Source organism: Polypterus senegalus, chromosome 18, assembly GCF_016835505.1.
Source record: "Polypterus senegalus isolate Bchr_013 chromosome 18, ASM1683550v1, whole genome shotgun sequence".
In the NCBI taxonomy this organism is placed as follows: domain Eukaryota; kingdom Metazoa; phylum Chordata; class Cladistia; order Polypteriformes; family Polypteridae; genus Polypterus; species Polypterus senegalus.
The window spans coordinates 93,005,260-93,029,322 of NC_053171.1; the positions used below are offsets into that span (position 1 = coordinate 93,005,260).

At 34.9% G+C, this 24,063-nt stretch overlaps 1 protein-coding gene across 3 annotated transcripts in view; it reads left to right on the forward strand.

The window, feature by feature from the left end:
- Positions 1-22,570, forward strand: part of setd3 (SET domain containing 3, actin histidine methyltransferase) — an 86,874-nt gene extending 64,304 nt beyond the window's left edge. For all 3 annotated transcript variants that reach the window (XM_039741911.1, XM_039741912.1, XM_039741913.1), the window contains exons 9-13: positions 3,105-3,179; positions 10,609-10,775; positions 15,289-15,374; positions 15,883-16,043; positions 20,053-22,570. In XM_039741911.1, the coding sequence (XP_039597845.1) occupies positions 3,105-3,179; positions 10,609-10,775; positions 15,289-15,374; positions 15,883-16,043; positions 20,053-20,508 (945 nt within the window). In that variant the 3' untranslated portion in view covers positions 20,509-22,570. The remainder of the gene's footprint in view (positions 1-3,104; positions 3,180-10,608; positions 10,776-15,288; positions 15,375-15,882; positions 16,044-20,052) is intronic.
- Positions 22,571-24,063: the final 1,493 nt, after the last annotated feature.

Consider the following 24,063-nt stretch of genomic DNA (forward strand, 5'->3'; position numbering starts at 1 on the left):
AGCATGGTGGTGGCAGCATCATGCTGTGGGGATGTTTTTCAGCGGCAAGAACTGGGAGACTAGTCAGGATAAAGGGAAAGATGACTGCAGCAATGTACAGAGCCATCCTGGATGAAAACCTGCTCCAGAGCACTCTTGACCTCAGACTCGGGCGACGGTTCATCTTTCAGTAGGACAACGACCCTAAGCACACAGCCAAGATATCAAAGGAGTGACTTCAGGACAACTCTGTGAATGTCCTTGAGTGGCCCAGCCAGAGCCCAGACTTGAATCTGATTGAACATCTCTGGAGAGATCTTAAAATGGCTGTGCACCGACGCTTCCCATCCAACCAGATGGAGCTTGAGAGGTGCTGCAAAGAGGAATGGGTGAAACTGGCCAAGGATAGGTGTGCCAAGCTTGTGGCATCATATTCAAAAAGACTTGAGGCTGTAATTGCTGCCAAAGGTGCATCGACAAAGTATTGAGCAAAGGCTGTGAATACTTATGTACATGTGATTTCTCAGTTTTTTATTTTTAATACATTTTCAAAAATATCAAGTAAACTTTTTTCATGTTGTCATTATGGGGTGTTGTGTGTAGAATTCTGAGGGAAAAAAATTAATTTAATCCATTTTGGAATAAGGCTATAACATAAAATGTGGAAAAAGTGATGTGCTTTGAATACTTTCCGGATGCACTGTAGATATGTAGAAAGACTTGTTGTGTTATGCATCCTGTTTTATACACATGTCCCACCTCTAGGCATGCATAAGTGAAGTTATGTGGTTTGGTGATAATTTCCAGACTATACAAATAAAGTTTATATACAGCCTATACTCACTCAGTTTGACTTGTAGTGTATAACATTATCAACATGCCTCAGGCTGTTAAATATCAACATTCTTTTATCTGACCAGAGCATTCCTTGTCGGTTCCAGGGGCTTTTTTTCTGGATGAATCTTTTACCAGTCAGCACGATTTTTATATAAAGTAGTTGAGTCTTAATTAATGCTTTCCATATAACTATTTGTCACTTCAGTAATGATATCCTCCGTTCTAATGAGTCTGTTTTTTTGTTTTACATTTTCTTAATGGTTTTGCATGATCTTACTCTAACTTTGTCTTTTTATTATTAATGGCTCTACATTTTATGTGTAGATATACAGTGGTGTGAAAAACTATTTGCCCCCTTCCTGATTTCTTATTCTTTTGCATGTTTGTCACACAAAATGTTTCTGATCATCAAACACATTTAACCATTAGTCAAATATAACACAAGTAAACACAAAATGCAGTTTTAAAATGATGTTTTTTATTATTTAGGGAGAAAAAATCCAAACCTACATGGCCCTGTGTGAAAAAGTAATTGCCCCTTGTTAAAAATAACCTAACTGTGGTGTATCACACCTGAGTTCAATTTCCGTAGCCACCCCCAGGCCTGATTACTGCCACACCTGTTTTAATCAAGAAATCACTTAAATAGGAGCTGCCTGACACAGAGAAGTAGACCAAAAGCACCTCAAAAGCTAGACATCATGCCAAGATCCAAAGAAATTCAGGAACAAATGAGAACAGAAGTAATTGAGATCTATCAGTCTGGTAAAGGTTATAAAGCCATTTCTAAAGCTTTGGGACTCCAGCGAACCACAGTGAGAGCCATTATCCACAAATGGCAAAAACATGGAACAGTGGTGAACCTTCCCAGGAGTGGCCGGCCGACCAAAATTACCCAAGAGCGCAGAGACGACTCATCCGAGAGGTCACAAAAGACCCCAGGACAACGTCTAAAGACCTGCAGGCCTCACTTGCCTCAATTAAGGTCAGTGTTCACGACTCCACCATAAGAAAGAGACTGGGCAAAAACGGCCTGCATGGCAGATTTCCAAGACGCAAACCACTGTTAAGCAAAAAGAACATTAGGGATCGTCTAAATTTTGCTAAGAAACATCTCAATGATTGCCAAGACTTTTGGGAAAATACCTTGTGGAATGATGAGACAAAAGTTGAACTTTTTGGAAGGCAAATGTCCGTTACATCTGGCGTAAAAGGAACACAGCATTTCAGAAAAAGAACATCATACCAACAGTAAAATATGGTGGTGGTAGTGTGATGGTCTGGGGTTGTTTTGCTGCTTCAGGACCTGGAAGGCTTGCTGTGATAGATGGAACCATGAATTCTACTGTCTACCAAAAAATCCTGAAGGAGAATGTCCGGCCATCTGTTCGTCAACTCAAGCTGAAGCGATCTTGGGTGCTGCAACAGGACAATGACCCAAAACACACCAGCAAATCCACCTCTGAATGGCTGAAGAAAAACAAAATGAAGACTTTGGAGTGGCCTAGTCAAAGTCCAGACCTGAATCCAATTGAGATGCTATGGCATGACCTTAAAAAGGCGGTTCATGCTAGAAAACCCTCAAATAAAGCTGAATTACAACAATTCTGCAAAGATGAGTGGGCCAAAATTCCTCCAGAGCGCTGTAAAAGACTCATTGCAAGTTATCGCAAACGCTTGATTGCAGTTATTGCTGCTAAGGGTGGCCCAACCAGTTATTAGGTTCAGGGGGCAATTACTTTTTCACACAGGGCCATGTAGGTTTGGATTTTTTTTTCTCCCTAAATAATAAAAACCATCATTTAAAAACTGCATTTTGTGTTTACTTGTGTTATATTTGACTAATGGTTAAATGTGTTTGATGATCAGAAACATTTTGTGTGGCAAACATGCAAAAGAATAAGAAATCAGGAAGGGGGCAAATAGTTTTTCACACCACTGTATATTTTTTGTTCCCAATCTGCTCATAGTCAGTTACGTTTTTATACTCATTTGTGGCAGAATAACCTGTAACCTTTCCTTAATTGTAAATCAAGGATCTAAAAGTAAAATTTTATTTTAAATCTAAAGGTAAATTTTAATAATAGGACATAATACACCCATTTTCCATAAGTTATATTGAAAATCCATTCACAAGAACTGCTACAAAACTGTTTCTGAAACCCTGTGATTACATTTAAACATAACCTGTCAATATATGCAATAAAGAAGTTTTGTTTTAATACATGCAAGAATAATAGTTTTTTCTTTGCCTTGGTCACTTTTTGTAATCTATACTTGCATTTTAGATCACTACTGGTTACAACTTAGAAGATGACAGATGTGAATGTGTTGCACTACAAGACTACAAAGCAGATGAACAGGTAAAGAATTTAATTGATTATATATATATGTTACAGCTTGTTTTCTGAAGTTTCAGATTCTGAGATTTTTGCTGTGTTACTGAAAAGTATGTAAGTTGTCCATTCCATCCTTTACACAATTTTTTTTTTTTTTATTAATTTCATCTGTAAAAATAAAAAAAATTGTATGTTTTGTCTTTATATATGGCAGTAGCCCTGTGTGGCAACCTGTTCACACTTAAGTCATGCAGTGCAAATATAAGTAGGTCTAAAAGGGGCACAACTGGTATATTGCATTTGTGAGAAGTTTGAAATTCGAAAAAATACAAAGATGCTACTTTTAAATATGTGAAACTTATAATAACTTGTGTAACTGAAGAATCTGCAGTTGGGGGTTTTATTTAACTACTGCCAATTTTTCAATAGAATATCCTTTTCCACTGAGAATATTGTAATGTGGATGACTGTTTAATATGTCTAAGGTCATTTAAAGTAAAGCTTAATTGACGTACAATGATAGAAATGAGTGATAATATAGCAATTCTTTATTTTTGCAGTTGTTTTAATAGATTGGACTACAGTGGAACCTCGGTTTACGAGTGTTTTGTAAGACGAGCTAAATTTTGTAATAAATTTTGACTTGATAAACGAGCGATGTCTTGCAATGCGAGTAGTATGGATGCACTTTGTCTGCTGAGCTGATGGTTCTTTTCTCTCTCACGCGCGTCTCTCTCTCTCTCTCTCACTCGCTCGCTTTCTCTCTCTTTCTCTCTCTCTCTCTCTCAGCTCTCTCTCGCATCTCTCTCTCTATCTCTTCTCTTGAGGGCAATCGTCTCCTATTCTCCGAAGTCTGCGTGCCTTACTCATATAGTCAACATCAGTATGAGCATATACTGTTTACTACAGAATTGTGACTCTGTGTGTGTGTGCTTGCGTGCACATGTGTGCTGTGAAGTGCGAGTCCCCGTCTTGCGCCCCAAAACACAATGCTGAGTCTCAGTACTTTAACAACACCAGCTTTATTCAGCTTGAAACGGCAACAGTGTGGTTGTTTATTGTAACGGGATCTTTGTAATGTTCCTTGTATCACCCATTGATGGCAGGCGCTTATAGCATGTCCACAATCTTTTTGGATACGCTTATATGACGAACTGCTACAGCACTGGGAGACTGCGATTGCTTTGGGACACTCTTCCGCGTGTCGTCCCGTTGTGTGGAATCCCACAAGAGTTTAGAAACTCACTCACACCAGCCATGATTCTTTTCAAAGGTAAAGTGCAGGTTAATTTGTTTTATGTATTTTTACTTTATATTTTGTATTAATAATTTTTATATGAATAGTTTTGGGTTGTGAAACGAATCATCCGAGTTTCCATTATTTCTTATGGGGAAATTCACTTTGATATACGAGTGCTTTGGACTGCGAGCACATTTCCGGAACGAATTATGCTCGCAAACCGAGGTTCCACTGTATTTGTTTACACAGAATTTAAAACTAATGTAAAGGAATGCTGTGAAATTTTGAAAAAAGTAGTTGTGCATACTTTAGGGTGTGATTTATTATTATTTTGTTTGCTCATTCACACATACATATACACACACATGAATGAGCATTACTGAGTAGTAGTCTGTGATTTAAAAATTTAACAGTACACACTCTGTCTATCTACTAAAAACTGTTCTTTCAGATGTAAAAACACTTATATTTGAAGCAGTTAGTAACGTTGTTGTTTTCAATGTTTGCTGAATGATCTTAGCAAACATGTTATATTTTAAGTATGTATGTATGTATTGAAATAAGTTTCCCTGCCCAAAAATAAATGAAAGTGGCGAGCAGTAGCCATATGATATTTGTGAATCCTCTCAAGATGGCACACTTAGAAAAGTAATTTGATAGCCAAACTATAAATCCTCTTATCATTTTCATTTAAGATTCATAATTTAGATTGTTAAACACACATTCCGTAAAACCTTTAAACAAAAAAAGAAATCACTTCACTGCAAGATGAACATTGGAAAATTACCATTAAACAAAGTAATTTAAAAACGGTCTACTGTTAAAGAAACCATGCTGGTGATTTAAACATGGTGTGAAATGAAAACAGCAGTGCCACTCCATAATAACACTGTATTTTTTTAGGATATGAAAAATGAACTGAAAGTAAACCTTTTGGGGAAAAAAATCTAACTTTGTTGTTTTTTGTTTGCTTTCGTTTTTTAACTGATAAAGGATACTTTTAGTTTTATTTTCATCATTGAATCCAACTCTATTATTCCTTCTGTAAATGTATGCCAAGAAAGCAGTATTATAACTACTAGTGTTAATATTTGTTTAGTTCTAATTAAAAAGTAGTCTCTTTTTAAAGTATATCTTGATTGAAAGGGGCAACACATTATCCTGGCAACTTTGTGTGCATGGAAGGACAAAGACCTGGGCAGGGTGCTAGTCCATCTTAATACCCATTCATATACAGTGGGGGAAATGAGTATTTGATCTCCTTCTGAATTTGTATGTTTGCTCATTTACAAAGAAATGAACAGTCTCTAATTTTGATGGTAGTTTCATTTCAATGAGAGAGACCAAAAATCCAGAAAAAAAAACATTACAAAAGTTGTGAATTGATTTGCATGTCATTGAGAGAAATAAGTATTTGATCCCTTACAACCCAGCCAGAATTCTGGCTCCCACAGATTGGCTGTGTGCCACAATCAGTCAATCAATCAATTACAGATACTCCTGATCTCAACTCGTTATGTATATAAAGCACACCTGTCCACAGAATCAATTTCTTCCATTCCAACCTCTCCACCACCATGGGCAAGACCAAAGAGCTGTCAAAGGACCTCAGGGACAAAATTGTAGAGCTTCACGAGGCTGGAATGGGCAACAAGACCACCAGCAAGAAGCTTGGTGAGAAGCTGTTGGTGCGATTATTCAGAAATGGAAGAAATATAAAATGACCATCAAAAGCCTTCGGTCTAAAGCTCCATGCAAGATCTTACCTCATGGGGTGAGGATGATCCTGGGAAAGGTGAGGGATCAGCCCAAAACTACACAAAAGGTGCTTATTAATGATCTGAAGGCAGTTATGACCACAGTCACCAAGAACACCATTGGTAACACACTACGCCATAATGGATTAAAATCTTGCATGCCTGAAACGCCCCCCTGCTCAAGAAAGCACATGTACAGGACAGTCTTAAGTTTGCCAGTGAATATCCAGGCCTATACATGTACTATGGCTGGCTATAGAAAGAGCATTTTATTTTTGCAAAGTTGAAAATGTGATAACACATAAAATTACTGTATGGGATTAGCAGTATGCATTTATGCACTTGCCTACTATTCCAACATCCCAGAGTTATTATGGAACAAGTAAGAAAAAAAAACTGAGAAAAAGCATGCAAATATTTAATGCTAACTAAAAATGGATGTTTCTAAACTGAAAAAGACTAAAAGAAAAATTGCATTGTGTCAAACATCCATCCATTATCCAACCCACTATATCCTAACTACAGGGTCAAACACTATAGTTAAAATATATGTAAAGAAAATAATATAAAGGCAAACTAGTGCTATCATTACTGCATAAAAGAAATTATATGTATTTGCAACAATTTGAATTTTAATGAATAAATAGACTTGAGACATTATAAAGACCTTATATAGGTGATTTGTTGTCATATGTATTATTATACAGGGTGCCCACAAAAACACTGCTTGATTTTAAATGGTTACAATATCTAATTTTATTGACATTTTCTTTCACCTTTTGAGGCTACAGTTTCATTAAGTCATCAAGTTTCATATGGTATTTGTTGATTACATACACTCGATTTGTGCCCCACCTGTTACTCGGAAAATATCGATGCGATAATCGAGCTCGGACCAGACTCTCCGAAGTATATACAGCATATGAAGCGTTTATAGCTTCAGTGATGTGTTCCTGCAGATCATCCATAGTTGTGGGTGGTGAAGTTACGTACACTCTGTCTTTCATGTACCCACAAAGGAAAAAGTCACAAACAATAATGTCAAGTGATTTCGGAGGCCACTTGAGGAACACATGGTCATTTTGTCCTGCGCGACCAATCCATCTGTTTGGCTGGCGCTCGTTGAGAAAATTATGGACAGCGAGATGCCAGTGCGGTGGTGCCCCATCTTGTTGAAAAAGGTAGTTGCCTACCTCAGTAGGTTGTGGAAAAGAATAAATGTTTTGAGTAAATGTATTTTCCGTCATCTTACTTATAAACATTCCAATAAGTTTTTTGATTTTATAATCATTTAAAAACTTTGTCTGTTTTTGTGGGCACCCTGTATAACTAATATTTCACTTAGATAAATGTAGTTTTCCTGTTTTTTTTTTTTTTTTTCAGATTCTGTAGGTCCTAAATTGTAAGTTAATTTAATATTGTATTTTATGCCCAAAAAACCTTTTATATTACATATTTGTGTCTAGGAGCCTCTGTCTCCTGCATCCTGCACCATTTTGGTTACATTCTGGCTTAGGCTGTAAGCGTATTGCAAGTCATCTAAAGCAAACACATGATGTGCCAGTTGACGCTTTGCTAATCCTTCCCCCATGATATCATCTCCGTTCAAATTCTGCTGTTCTATCAATTTACACAGCAAGCTGGCTGTTGTGAAATGTATTTCAGCTTGTCGTTGTAACAATATTGTGTGTATCAATTCATGTAAGAAACTTGGGTCCATTTTTTACCTGAAAAAGGGGGTTGTTGTGATAGTTTTAAGATTTGTATACATGTGACCATTTCATTCCGATTGACATCCTGCAACCTCATTTGAGGCCACTTTCCTGCATTTTTCCATACCTTACTAATGTTGTGCCTTAGACATGCCTTTGCCTACCCCTTAGTAATAAATGGACAAATTAGATGAAAGGAGATATATATGTATGTGTTCAAGTGAGTGAACACTCTTTTTAGTGTTTGGATATTGACTCTGTCTTGCTCCTTGTTATCTCTGTTTATGTGTTTTGTCTTCTTTTTTTTTCTGCCTCCTGATGATAACTTTGTTGTAGCATATATACATTTTGACATTTCAGTCCCTGATTCTGACCACTCCCTCATGTAACCCCTAAAACGGTTCTTGGTCTCATATCTGACTGGTTCTGGCTATGGCAGTTTTTTTTTTTTTTTTTTGCTGAATATGAAATAAACATGGCATCAATCACAAACAGATTATAGTTACTGCCCTGACATTATGTTACATCAGTTCTGTTTGGTGCTGTTCTAAGCACAGTTTGTGAGTGTTTTATAAAATTTGTCTCAAGTTATATTTCTAAAGAAATTAATTGTGTAATGTAGATGAATACAGTCATGTATCTTTGGTGTCATGGAGTTGGAATTTTTATTAACCATTTTATGGACTCTTTTTTTTTTATCTCTGCCTCTATATATCAGATGATGCATTTAAACAGTCAAGATGTGTGCTTAGAACAACACATTACTCTTCTCTCTATAAGCTTGGAGAGAGTACAGTGCTTACAGAATAAACAGTAGGAAACGGTTCTTAAATAATGATAAAAAATACATTTTATTTATATAGCATCTTTTCTATATGACTTTAGGGAAGCCAGTATCGCTGCTGTTTTATATAGATGTAGTTTTCTAACTGATACAGAGCTAATTACTGATATTTTTGAGCACCCTTTAGAGTGGATTGAGAAAGCAGTGCCACAGATAAAGAACACATGAACGGATTGTTTCAGTATGCTAATATTTTATGCCGTTGTTCCATTGTAATAGTGAAAGAATAAGCTGTGTGGATTTTGAGATGCTCTTAGTTTTTTTTTTTTGTTTTGTTTTGTTTTTTTTTAAATCTATTTATCACTTGAGTATTGAGTTACTCTTCCAGGTTTAGCAAAGTTTTACTTTTGGGTCCTTAAGCTATTGCACCTTTGTAAAATTCCGTCACAATGTTTTTATCAGTATGGAAGAATAAAACACTTGACCTTTGTTATGTTTCAGTAAAGTAAGTGTACAAATCCATAGCTAATCTATCAGTCAGCTCTACGAAGTACAGTAGAGTGAATCTCTTTTCAGTTAACAAGGCTGCCTGGAAGGGAGGATCTTTAAATAAGGTTTTTAAATTCTTCTTAGTTTCCTAAAATATTTAGTTTTCAAGTATAGAGTGATATTAGCAGGCCAGGCACTCTCGGTATAGTTCAATGATTTAGCAAAGCATCTCAAACTGGTTTCCTGGAGCAAAATCTTTTTAAAATTGTTTTTAGACAAGTATTAGTCATTTCTTCCTCAGCTGTTGATTAATATATTTTAAATGGGAAGTTCACATAGGGAAGAGCCAGACCTAGTTGGTTGTGAAAGGTTTTACACTGCTAGCCCAAGATATTCCCTTTAATTGGACTGACTGAACTTACCAAATGTTTCAATTAACATTTTTACAATTTGGACATAATAATGTTTACCCAAGACTAAACATATTTTGTTTTCTAATTTACACCCAGAGAGGCAACAACAAAAAGGAAATATATTAAAATTTCACAAAATTTGGAAGCAATTGTATAATTTAAAATCCGGCTACTGCCGCTAGCAACTGACAAAGACATTGCCTAGACATATGCACTATACTTATGAATTTGCTCACTATACTGTTAAAACAAGAAAACGTGTTTTTGTTAACCATTAATTTATACTCAAATCACATGTAAAATCAGCTCATGGTGTTTATTCTTAACTCAGAGTGGCTGTATTTCCAGGACCTGCATGAAGATTTTACAGAATTCATTATTAAAATGTTTAAATAATTCAGAATATTTGAAAGAGACAAATGCAATACTTCATGCAGCTCTGTGAAATAGTAAACCTTTGGCATAATGGGTAATGGTTAGATTAAACGGATTTTTTACTTTTTTTTTTTTTTTGTCAAAGTCCAAATAATTGTGTCTACCATAAACCCCAGGACCAGTCACACAATTATTGTATGAAGATGCTTTCCATCAGCAAGCATCAGAAAAGTCATCAGGAGAGAAAGGAAAATGAAAAGTACAACCATCTTTAGTGTGCTAAAGACCTGCATGAAGAATACAGAGAAAAAATATACTTTCAGCAGGAATATGAGCCAAAGTATTATGAACAGAAAAACTCTAGAATGGCTAATCAACAACAGTAAATATCTTTTAATGACACAAAATTGTAAATTCAAACATCCATGATAAGATTTGAAAATAAATATCTTTGACAATCCCCCTATATGCGGAGTATATCCTAGGTTAAAAGTTTTAACTACTATAAAGGGTATTTTCACCAGACTTACCCTGATTGGGGACAATAATTGTAAAATGTTAAATATCTAATGAAAGATTTTTCTTTGATATCATGGCTGATTAAGGTTTTGGATATAAAGTTTAAATTTGTAAAACACTTTTGCCACGTTTAGCAAATAATGTGTAACACTTTTTTATTTTAGATTTATATTTTCTATGGAACACGATCAAATGCTGAATTTGTTATTCATAATGGCTTCTTCTTTGATAACAATTCACATGACCGAGTGAAAATAAAACTAGGAGTGAGTAAAAGTGAAAGACTGTATGCCATGAAAGCAGAAGTCCTGGCACGTGCTGGTATTCCATCGTAAGTAAAATATTTTATCTTTTTAATTTTCAGTAATTCAATTTTCTCATTGGTTGTCTTCTTCAGTTTTGGTATAGCAGCATATCAGTTAGTACCCAAGTTAAAATAATAATTTGCATGAACATATTTTGAAGTATATTTTAATTATCCCCTAATACAAAAAGTGGAATTGGTTAATATTGTAATTTATAATTTATTGAAGAGAAAAAAGTTTAAGATTCACCTCAGCAGCTCATCTTTCACAGTTGTGTGTAACATGTAGCATTGTGTGGTATACCAGAACTGATAAAGTTTTAAAACTGTACAATACCAGCATTTTGTTAGTTTCAGTAGTGGAAGTAAAGTTTAATTTTCAAACACATCACATTCAGACTCCATACATGTAGCATTCACCTCACCACCCCCGAAACTCTTACAGTTCAATATATGTATTACTTTCTGACTCGTATCCCCAAGGGAGAACTCCACACCTTGCTTTTTTATTTATATATGTCTATATAAACACACTGTAGACTCCAGTGGGGATTCCTTGTAATGACATGTGGAATTCAGCATTCAAGAGAGGCGCGTGATAGTGCGGAGACACGTATGCTTGTGGGCTGGAGAAGGTAGCAGCTCTGAGATGGGAGGTTTAGGGAGTTATCAACAGTTGGCTTTTTTTTTTATTGTTTTAGTACTGGTACTGAGATTTAAAACCGACCCAACACTTCCAGTAAAACAGTTCCTGTACTTTAGTTGACTAAATGGAACCTACAAAACATCTGTTAGTTAATTACAGTAATCGTTTGTATTTCAATTTTATTTATAAATTAAAAAAAACCTAACCTAACTTTACTTTTCAGGGTTTTGTACTGTATAACAAAATTTCCTTCATTTGCAATTACTGCTACTTGGTTAATAGTACCACCCACATCACAACACGTTATTTATGTTTTGGTTTTATAATAACTGTATGACTATATGCCAGTTTCTCTCTGGGTTATTAGTGCATGGGCATATAAGATTGTTGCATCAGTGTACAAAACAAGGGCTCCTTCGCTCCCTTGATTTTTAAACTCTTGCTCCCATACCGCATTACTTACTTTAATTTTATTAGATATGATTTTTAAATTTGATTTCATTACATTTACTATATAATGTGAGATGCTGTATCTTTCTGTACTCAGTTGCATATATAGTGGTGCTACTCCTCTTAATGCTCATATACCTGCTGCTGTGTTTCAGAGTGTGTATTGGATGCAGACATCAGTCAAATAATCAGAAAAGCAGCTTACTCTTGATCATGGTAGATATAATTCTCTAGGAGTAAAACATACCTTCATTAGATCAATTCCTGCTTTTCCCAGTGACTTGGCTTTTGTTGATGGATATTTTACAGGAAAGTTTACTCTTTAGAACTGAAATGGGTAATCGGTAGGAATAATGTGAAATTTGAGTAAATATTATCATTATTAGATGTTCAGGTATTTCTTTTTGTGTTTTTCATCATTTAAGTGTGCCCCCTACCACCACCTCTCCCCAAATACTAATTGAGAGACTTCAATTTTTGATATTTATTAAATTTGCAAACCTTTCTGAAACCTTGTAATCTGTTTGTTTTTATAGTATAGATTAATAGACAAAAAAGACAAATTTATTCATGTGAAATTAAATCTACAACACAAAGCAAATGAAGTGATCTGAATAACTTCTGAATCTACTGTATTACGCTGTAACATGTAAATTATGGGTACGCAGAAAGTTTTAGACAATTATCTCCATTATCTCTCTCTCTCTCTATCTCTGATGTAATCATCCTTTAAAGATAAAGTGCTGTACATTTAGAAAACATCATTCTAAAATTCAGGATATCTTTAATTTTGCACAGATTCTTTTACACAGTGCGGTCCTTTCTCTGTTAAAGGGTCTATGCACACGTCTTTGGAACTTATCCCCTTGGTAACTTCATATAATTATGAAAGATCTCAAACTTTATTCATCCATACTTAATAACTGACACAGTTTGATATGTGCTTTATATGCATGCCTTAGATAAATTACATTTTTCTGTATGGACACTGAATGAAAAACAGAAGAGAATCGCATGAAGGTAGCAATTAGTTTCAGTTGTACTGTATACTAACCTACAAATATAGAAATTGTATTAAAATTTTAGATTTATTACTCTTAAGTAGTTTAACAACATGTATTTTTTACAATATATGCTGCATATTATCTCCATCTGCAATTTATGGTATGAAGAGACCACAGGACTGCAGAATTAAAGAGGTATAGAAAAACACCAGTCTTATCCTGGAGTCAATGCTTTGGAGTCTACTAAAGTCATTTACAAGATTATAATAAACACAAAGTAAAGTACAAGAACTCTCTTCAAAATTAGGCTTTTCCTTGTATGTTTGTAGTGATTCATTGTACATTCCCAAGCTTAGCAATTAATTACAACAGTGCACCATAAAATGGCAAAGGCAGAGGAAATCTTCACACTATATATTATTGTTCAGTTTGTTAAATGTGCAGCTAGTGTAGAATATATAGAAGTGTAAGCAAATTATATATACCAATCAGCCACAACATTAAAGCTACTAAAACGTGAAATGAATAACGTTGATTGTTTCGTTACTGTGTCAAGTGGTAGGATGTAGTAGGCAGTAAGTAAACATTCAGTTTTTGAAAATGATGTTTTGGAAGCAGGAAAAATGGGCAAGTATAAAGATCTGAGTGACTTTCATAAGGGCTGTATTATGATGACTAAATGACAGGGTCAGAGCATCTCCAAAATGGAAAGTTTTGTGGGGTGTTCCTAGTTAGCAGTGGTTGGTACCTTCCAAAAATGGTCCAATAAAGGACAACCAGCGAACCGGTGACAGGGTCATGGGTGGGGTTCATTTAATTCGTGCAGGGAGCAAAAATTGCCCATATGGTCCAATCCCACAGAAGAGCTACTGTAGTACAACTTGGAAAAAAAACCTAATGCTGGTCCTGACAAAGTGTCAAAATACACAGTACATTGCAGCTTTCTGTGTACGTGACTATGTAGTCTCAGACCAGTTAGAGTGCCCACTTTGCTCCCTTGGCACTGTTGAAAGCGTCTGCAAAGGTCATGTGAGTGTTAGAACTAGACCATGGAGCAATGGAAGAAGGTCGTCTGGTCTGATAATCAAGTTGTCTATTAGGTCATGTGGATGGCAGGTTGCACTATGGGATCAAGGCAAGCGGGCAGAGGCAGTATGATGCTCAGGGTAATATTCTGCTGGGAAACCATGGGTCCTGGCATTCATGTGGATGTTACACTTACCACCTACCTAAAGATTGTTGTAGACCACGTACACCTCTTCATGGCAACTGTATTCACTGATGGAAGTTTCATCTTTCAGCAGGATAATGCACCCTGCCCCACAGTGAAATTGTTCAGGTGTGTTTTGATTAACATGTCAAAGATTTCAAGGTGTTGACTTGACCTCCAATATCCACATATCTCAATCTGATCAAGCATCTGTGGGATGTGCTGGTAAAACAAGTCTGATCCATGGCTGACCCACCTCACAACTTACAGTACTCAAGGGATCTGCTGCTATTGTCTCGGTGCCCGATACTATAGGAGTCCTTCAGAGGTCTTGTGGAGTGCCTCCGCAAGTCAGAGCTGTTTTAGTAGGGGAGACGTACACAGTATTAGTCAGGTTGTTATAATGTTGTTGCTGATTGGTGTATACTGGAAAATTGAAATATCTCTTGAAATGTAATGCTAAAAGCATGTTAATCTGCAGCTAGTTTTTACATTTATTTTAATCAGTAGGAAGAAATGCTGCATCCTGATAGTATAAATGAGAGTTTACTTTCACCGCTTAGATATAAAACACTGTGGACTGATTATATATTGGTATTTTATTGTTTATAAATGACAGTCTTTGTCTCCTTCAGCATTGTAACATTGGCATTGCAGGATAACTGAAAGCATTATCCAATATCAAGCAGAAAGAGTTTTGTGTTAATGGGTCTTTTAAATTAGGAAACAGACATTTTAAAAAGTTGTAAGATAGGTATCAGGATGACAGTTCTCATATTTTAGTAGTAATGAGAGATATTCTTCTTAATGGAAAAATGTAGATTTTAAATGGATAACAGTGTCACTTGTGGACCAATGAATTTATTTTGCATGCCCGTATTTATGTGTATGTCAGATGTTGTGTTTTTTGGGGTTTTTTTTTTGTTTTGTTTTTTCACTTTTTTTAGAAGTTTGTTATGAAATGAGAATGATACTAATTATAGACCACAATGTTGTCAATGGTAATGCGTAAAAAGTGTACAGTAAATAAGTTATTGTATTATAATATAATGTTTTGTAGATTTAGTTTATTCTATTTTTTGCCTCTGTCATTCAAAACAATATACTGTAGAAGGAGAGTCGATGAGTTTTAACTATTAAAAAAAATGTGTTTGTTTAAAACTACATCCAACTTCTGCCATGTGTCTAAATTGTAAAAGGTAACTTTAGCTTTTTTTTTTTTTTGATCAGGTCTAGCATCTTTGCACTGCATTGCAGTGAACCTCCAATTTCAGCTCAGCTTTTGGCTTTTCTGAGAGTTTTCTGCATGAGTGAAGGTAATTCTGTTTTTTTTTTTTTTTCCAGTTTGCATTTTCTATAACATTAAAGGTGGTTAAATGTGAGAAGCGTTCCCATGCTTGCATGTCTACTTTTCAGTAAGCCAGTTTGTAGTGACAATGTTCATCGGCTCTTGTCCTGACTTTGCAACAGCAAAGGTGAAGCCCAGTGAGGCATATTAACTAATGGTGATTATCAAATAGTTGATGGTACAAGACAATTTTTAAACTCTATACATTATAAAATGTATATGTGTTGATAGAGTATTTATTGCATTCATTTTTTATGAAACAGTATGCTGTCTTTGGACAGGGGTCTTAATACTTTTTGGTGATAATATATTGTTTAGAATGTAGATCTTGACTTTCAACATAACAAACCATGAATGATGTAATGATTAGTAATAATGAACAAGTCTTTGTCAGAATATTATATTTTTACTTGAAAATAGTCTGCTTACTGTTGGATAACATTTTAAATTTTTTATTTTGTTTTGTTAAATTGCAGATGAACTCCGTGAATACCTTGTTGGTGCTCACGTTGTTGATAAAGTATTTACGCTAGGCAATGCTGAGTTCCCTATAAGTTGGGAGAACGAGATAAAACTCTGGACCTTTCTTGAAACTAGAGCTGCTTTACTGTTAAAAACTTACAAAACAACTACAGAGGTAAGAAGTGTTAATTTCCATATAGATATTCACAAGTAACAGAATGAAACATGGCTTGCCTTTTATTTAAACTGTTATGAGATGTTGTTTGGAATTTTAGGAATTGGTTTTATAGTAAATAACATTATTTTTGTGTGTGTGTATGTGTATAAACATTGGTAGTTTGTGTTACCCAGCAAAGTCAGCACTGGATCATTTCTTACAGAAGATCTTCTAGTGCTATTAGAACTCTGTGCCATACTCCTTCTCTCTTTTTTTTATTATTTTTAATAAAAACATTTGAGTGCTACATATTATTGCTTATAGTGAGACAATTTCTACCTTCATGCACAATGTATTTAAACCTTTCTAAATTTCACAAATGAACCCTTTCACATTTTAACCGCACATACAGTACAATAAAACATTCTTTACACCGATCTTCAGAATTTGCAGACCTGGACACCAGCACCATTTACACTTATGATGACAATGTTTTTAAGTTTAGCTCAGCAACTGTTTAAGTAGATTACATGTTTCTACAATGAATATGACAGCATAATTGCAAAGTTTTAATGTTTCATGTTCTATTATGCCATTTACTTCTACTTTCCAAAGACCGCACATACAGTCATATGACAAAGTTTGGGAACCCCTCTCACCCTGCATAATTGACTATCCTTTCAACAAAAAACATAACAGTGGTATGTCTTTCATTTCCTAGAAACATCTCAGTACTGGGGGGTGATTTTTAGTGACGCAGTATTTAGTTGTATGCAGTACCTTTAATTTCATATGCCGAGCAGGTGAGAGACCTGGATGTGATGCAGCTAGTAATAATGGACCCTACCGTGCACCTGACAAAGTTAGCAAAAACTGATTAGGAAACTGTAAACTTTCCTCAGGCATCTGAGGAAATAGAGACCGTGGTAAGCCTGTGTGAAATGTGACGTGCTCACTTCAGTTCTTCCATGATAGTGACACCAAGAATTTTAAAGCTGCTCACTCTTTCTACAGCATCCATTCTACTGTAGATGATACTATGATATTCATTTTGCTTCCTGAAGTCTATGAATAGCTGTCTTGTATACGTTTTGTTGACATCCAATAGTGAGATTGTTGACCTTGCACCATTGAGTCAGCAGGGAAACCATTTCTCTGCAAGTTGTCCGATCATTGTTATTGATCAGTCCAGTGATGGAAGTGCTATACAGTCATAGGTGAGCAAAGATTGCAGAATGCAGTGTCTCCATTGAGGATCGGTGCAGAGGATGAGATGCTGACAATCCACATGTGCTGAGGTCTGTTGGGTGGGAAGTCCAAACTCCAGTTGCAGGAGGTGGTGCTATAGTGAGTCCTAAATTAAGGAGTTTGGTAGTAAGCTTTAACAGTAGAACAGTGTTAAATGCTTAGCTGCTGTTTGTAAACAGCACTTTGGCCTAGCAGTTTTTATTATCCTTGGCTGTGTATTTACCTGTCATGCTTTCTTTCATACACACCCATAGTAACAGGATTTACTTTTTTCCATTATTCATGTTAGGCTGTTTTTGCAGCGCTTCATTAAATGTTTGCTTTCTACTTCCGCTGTGTCATCAAGTCTGCTTACACAAGTTACCTCTTTCATCTTTAAATGGTAGTGGTTGGTTGTCCCAACCATAGCCCAGAAGCACTCAGGAATGCAGTACATCAGTAGACTCTTCTGTATAACTGTATTAAGGAGCAGTAATATTACAGAAATGAGTAACTTTAAATGGGCAAATGAAGTTTACAAAGACATTGCTATAACAATTTGTAGGATTAAGTGTGCAAGAACATGAAACAAAAAAAATCTTCACAAAATGTTAAATATTTGCACCCTTGTCTTACAAAAATGAGTCCTATTTTCACAAACCATTTAAATATCCAGAAATGCTGATAAAGGAAAGAGGGAAACATTTTCAATACCCTTCTCCTGAAAAGGATCTAACAAGAAAGAAATCCTCTTTGGGCATGCTCCTGCAAGATGTGCTTTTCTCATTGTAGTGAACCTAAGCTACTTTTTCCTGCAGCAGAGGGCATCAGGGAGTTCAAGTGATATGGATGCTTCTGAATGAAATGACATAATTTTGGAAAGCACACATGAACATATGGAATGCACATGACTAGACATCATAATCTGTGAAGAATCTAACAATTCACAGCCAGCACACTAGCTAACATCCCTTAACAATCACTTTCTTTACCTTTGTTACCTTCTCTTCCTTCCTTAGCAATTATGTGTCTTGCTTGCCATGGTCTTAGTGAATTATATATATATAGATAAATCACTGCACTGACTTAAATTACGTCCACAAACGCATGTATCTGGGCTCCGACTGACGCTTATGAACGCTCTCGGCTGTTTGTTTACAATCACACAAGCGGATACACGTGACTGGATTTGGGAAGGGTCGACTGTACAGTATACCAAGTGGAAATGACAATAAGGGTCCTTTTTGACAAGATCAGTATTAGACATGTGTAATTGTGTCCTGTGATATACTGGTGACCCAACTAGAACTAGCTCCTGCTTCATGAAGTAAGTTTAGAACATTAATAGATGGATAAATTAAAGTTTACTTCACTTCTCTTTTCAAATTAACACCCCTATGTTTTATGAATATATGTATAACTTGAAGTAAATACATAATACAGCATTATTAGGAGACTAGCTATACCATCTGTCTAAGACCGGTTGAAATTTAAGTAATCAGTGTAGACCTCAGCATATTCAGTAGTAATGTTTGCAGTGCATCATCTGTTGAAATGTACTTTCTAATGCATTTAGTAATAAAATATATTGCATTTTTCATTGCAACGGATGACACATCATAAATATTACCACTGCTTTTGCAGTTTTGTTTTAAGGCTGATTAGTAAGCTGCTTCTTAAAATAGTATTAAAAAACAACAAACTAAAGAAAACCAATATTATCTTAATCACCCTGCATGACACTGGTGGAGGAAAGAATGCAAAGAAATGTGCTCGTCTTTGTACTCTAAAGGTGTCAAAGGAGCTTCAGTCTTGTAGGGTTTTTTGGGTGTTTCTTGTCTTCATAGAGAGCCTAAGGATAGGGGGTTGCCAAATGGGGGCTGTTAAAGCCCATTGATGCATTTAATGTGTGATATAGGACATTATTGTTGTATTTTTAAAATATTTTCCTATTGTCTATTTTGCCATCTGTGAAGCAGTTTGAACTACATTCTCTTTGTAAGAAAATGTGATATATAAATGATGTTGGTCTGAATGGCTCAAAATAGTACATTTCATGAAAGTTAAAACTTACTAGCCTTGTTACCTGTAAGAGACAGGTAATATAATACATTTAAAAATATTTGATATCTTCTGTCCCACATGTACCTTTGTCTGAACCTCTCTTGTCCAGCACTGTCAACACGTTCCTGTACTTGAGGCATCTTGCTTATCACCTGTCTGCTTTTATGGTTCCGGTCTTTGAAAGCGACTCTGTGTACCTTTACTCCTCCTCGTTTGTCTCACACTTCCTCTTTTGATTGCATCACCACATTCAAACTGACCAATCGCATTGCCTAGATGGACTGGACACACATACAGACCTTATTGTTTAATTATAAAGCTAATTATTGTTTGTTTAGCAATTCTAATTGTTTGTATGATTTTTTTTTTTTTTTTAACAATTACAATATAGAGAGGTTAGGTAACTTACTTGTCATTATACAATCAGTTGGAGAAATAAATTAAAGCAACAATGCTGAAGTTTCAAGTCCATTCATTTCTTAACAACTCTTTGCTTATTTTTATTTTTGAATTTGGAGCAGGTTGAACAGACGTATCAGCAACGTATAAAAATTCACAGAAGTGTTTTTTTAACTGTGTATACATTGTTGTGGTTTTGGTTATTTGATATTGTTTACCTGTGTAAAACGGACAACTAATGCAAATTCTTTACGCCAAGCTAGTTTTCTAAGTTAATTATTTATCTATGACATGATGCACATAAACATTTAAGATTGTTTATATTTTTTCTCTGCAGGAAGATAAGTCATTGTTAGAGAAGCCAGACCTTTCTTTTCATTCCAAAGTTGCAATCAAATTACGTTTGGCAGAGAAGGAGATTTTAGAAAAAGTGGTGGCTTGTGGAAAGGCCAAGAGAGAGTATTTTCAGAAGCAGCTGGAGGAAGGAGTACCTCTTCCAAAATATGAAGAAAGCAACATCTCCTTAATAGAAAACTCTGGTTCAGAGTCCAAACTGCCTATCATCTTGAGAAAGCTGGAGGGTGAAGAAATTGGTGAGGAAGAGTTAAAGATGACCGAGGTCCTCTCTGACATGAATACTAATGGAGATGTTCACGTGAATGGAAATAGTAAACAATTTAATGGCACCAGTGCAGAAGATGAAAAAATTCTGAATGTTGAAGAAAATGCTCAAACGACTGAAGTGAAGGGGACTGCTGAAGAAGTTATTATGTGCAATAAACAGCACTCCTAGTTTACATGAAATGTGTTTTTGTTTTCTTTTTAGAGGCTATTAAAGTGGCAGAACTTTATGCACATTGTCGCGTGTGGCTCGTGGCTTTGTTTGTTTAAACTAAATGTTCAAGGAATAATGCTGCTTGTAAATCTTTAACAAAGTAAGCAATGAATTTTGTCTTTTCAAAAACTTTGCTGTTTTCCAAGAAAAAGATGCATTGGAATAAAAAATAAGCTTATTTATTTTCTCTTTTGCCTATTTTTGGGCACCGCTTTTTCTGTTTAATTAAATCGAGTACACTGAGGAATTATTTTTGATGTTATTAGCTATTGTTTTACCTAAAACCTCAAGTCTTTATTTAATATAATTATTTTATAGAATGAAATGGCGAATTCAATGACATGGTGAAAACTGAAAACTATTGTACCTTTTCTGCATCTTAAAGACAGATTTTCATTGCATATTTACTTAATAACACAAACCTATTTTTTATTAGTGCATTCTTTATTTGGTTCTATTAACAGCATTTACATGATCAATCAACATTGTTATTGAGCATGTTCTGTTTGCGCAGAGAAACTTTTTTAGATTGATAGTTTTGCTTTTTTGTCACTTATAGTAGGTCTTCATTTGGCAGATTCAGTGTTAAGTTTCACATTGTAGGTATACTGATTAAAAATGATCTTGCATTTTCATATTTTGATTTCATACCTAGACAGAAATGTTTGCCTTAATTAGAATGTTAGAAGCTTGTGCTATGTTTACTGTGTTTAATAAGACTGCAGGAGTGCAGTGTAGATTTCAACTGCTACCAGAAAAGTAAATATCATTTTTTATAAAAGGTGCATTTTGCTCTTCAACTTGTAAAGAGGAAACTGCATGCTGTCTATTACTTACAAGATTTAGCTGGTGAGTCTTTACCAAAATATATACATTTTAATGTATTTTGTACAGCATCCTTCACAGAAATTTGGTTGCTTTGTTTGACACTTTTGTTTTGTGAATGTATGTCTCTTAACTTATTTTGAAATTTCTTTATTTCTGCAGCTGTTTACTTTTAATGAACATTTGGTTTCAGTATATAATTACAATGAGAATTTTTTTTAATCCTAGGTGGGTTTTTTTTTTTTTTGTGCCCTTTTAATCACTCTCTCCGTTGTTGAACTTGCTTAAATCCAGCTCAGTGGTGTAGGTACTGCAGACAGGAACAGGTAGATATAACTATCTGGGGAAAAGCTAGTGTAGAAATGGTTAAACCTGCAAACTCCGGTCTGCACAGTCAACATGAAGGCCAAGCTTCAAATACTGATATTAGTTAAAACCCTGAGCTGAAATAGGCAGGTGTAAAGTTGGATGAAAGGGTGGAATTTTATTTTACTCCATTCCCCAGTTTCAGTCTTTTTTTTGTGAATATCTAGTTTGTTAATTCTATGGTAATATCTTTATGAAAAATTACCTTTTTTGTCCCTTTAGTCTGTAAATATCTTGGCCAAATCACAAACTCCAATACAGTATATTGGTCATATTTCTTTACATCTGTAAACAAATTGCAGTTTAAAGTCTCACTAGAAGTAAATGAGTAACTGAATGGTATAACCCAGTCATGTGGTAAAACACACACATAGAAATATTTATTTTAAATGTTATTATCCAATATATGTAGAAAGCCTTAACTATTTCTCTCATATCTCTTTGGAACGACAAAGTTAAAAGCTTGTACATATTGATTTTTTTTTTGCCTTAAATGTTTTTTGTTATTTGGATCTTTTCTTTGCTGGAAGTCAAAAATATAGGTTTTGTGAATGTACCATTAATACTCAGAACATGCAGCTTTAATTTGTATTATGAAATACATAAATGTTCTGCCTATAATAAACATGCTCTTTTATTTAGGCTTGTGACTGTCATGTATCTAGCTTTAACTGTGGTTAAGTATAATTTCCACTAAATTAAGTTATTATTCAATTTTTTGTTAATGTTTTTAATCCCAAATTCCCTAGCCCCACAATGAATCGTAATGTTAAAGCGATTAACTGCTTTGCTTGATTCTTTTTGAAATTAAACTTACTTAACAGGCTTACCAGAGTGTGTTAATTTATTGTGTCATTCTTTGCTTTATATAGCACCTTTTACTGTCACAAAGTGCTTTGTATGAGACATTTCACATTAAAGACCAAAATAAAAACATATTTGTTGCAATAACTACCAATAGTTATTACTGATTTTTCTGGTAAATGTTTAGTATTTTCCACAGCATCTAATGTGTTTTGCCTTTGTCTAATATTTAGCTTTTGTTGCTTGAAATATTTTTCACCGAGAGTTTGTATGTTTGATGATGTATTTTAATCTTGTTTGTTCTGTAAAGCACATTGTGATGGTTTGTGTTCTTATTGGTGTTATATAAAATAAAGATTCATAATAGATATAATGATTTAACGCATTACAGTTTTATTACAAATAGGCCATAAAACAGCAAGAGCACTGGTAATTACATTGAAAGAAGTACTGTAGATGGTGTAGGCAAACTGAACTGTTCTTTGTTGCAGGTTTGTAACATAGAACAAGTGAAGTTATAAATTATATCTCATTAAGGATGGGTCAGAAACGGTCTCCCTTGCGGTTTAAGCGGTTTACTCATTCTAGCAAGATCTATGGAAATGCTCAGAGTAAAAAAAAATCTGAATTTTTGGCTCTGATGTGTGTGTATAAGGCATGTGTATAACTATTATTCCCCAGCGGCCAACAAACAAATCAAAATTCATGGAACTGAAATGAAAGTGTTGATTTTTATTTTTTTGTTGTGTGTGAATGTATACATACATACATACATACATATATACTGTACGTGTGTGTTAGTATTTCTGTATGGTATTTGTATGTATGTATGTATGTATGTATGTATGTATGTATATATCATATCTGTGTGTATCTCTTCGCTGTCTATGTTGATGGAATTGTTTTGCGCATACTGTAGTTTATTTTGCAGGAATAGGTCAGTTTCATATTTTATGAAGGTAATTGAGCTTTTCTTTACTTTTTTTTCCTTTCCTAGAGTTATATTGGAAAGTTGTTTCTTTACTATGTAACTTGTGCTAGAAAAATCTAACATTCATAAGTGTGTAGGCATCATGAATTCTGTTTTTTTATTTATTTTTAATAAAGCATATAGTACACGAGTACAGTACATGCCATTTACAGTTTTCCCCTTACAACCCCTAACATGCATGTTAAGTTACTTGTTGTCTCTAAATTGCCCCAGTTTCTGAGAGTGGAAGTGTGATTATGAGCTTTAGTTTTAAAGTGTGTCCTGTGATAAACTGGTGTGCCATCTAGAGTTGGTTCCTTCCTGACCAGTTGTTTTTCAGTAACATACTATGCTAAATGAATAGGTTTTTACCTTTGATTTAAATGTTGAAACCGTGGGACACATCTTTTGTCATCTGCATCATTTTTGAGCTTGGAGATTCTTTATATTAAAATCTTTTTCCCAAAGTACTTTTATTTATGGCTTGAAATTTTAGGAACACCAACATTTTGTGTTTGAAGTATAGTCTCTGTAGTATTGACATTATA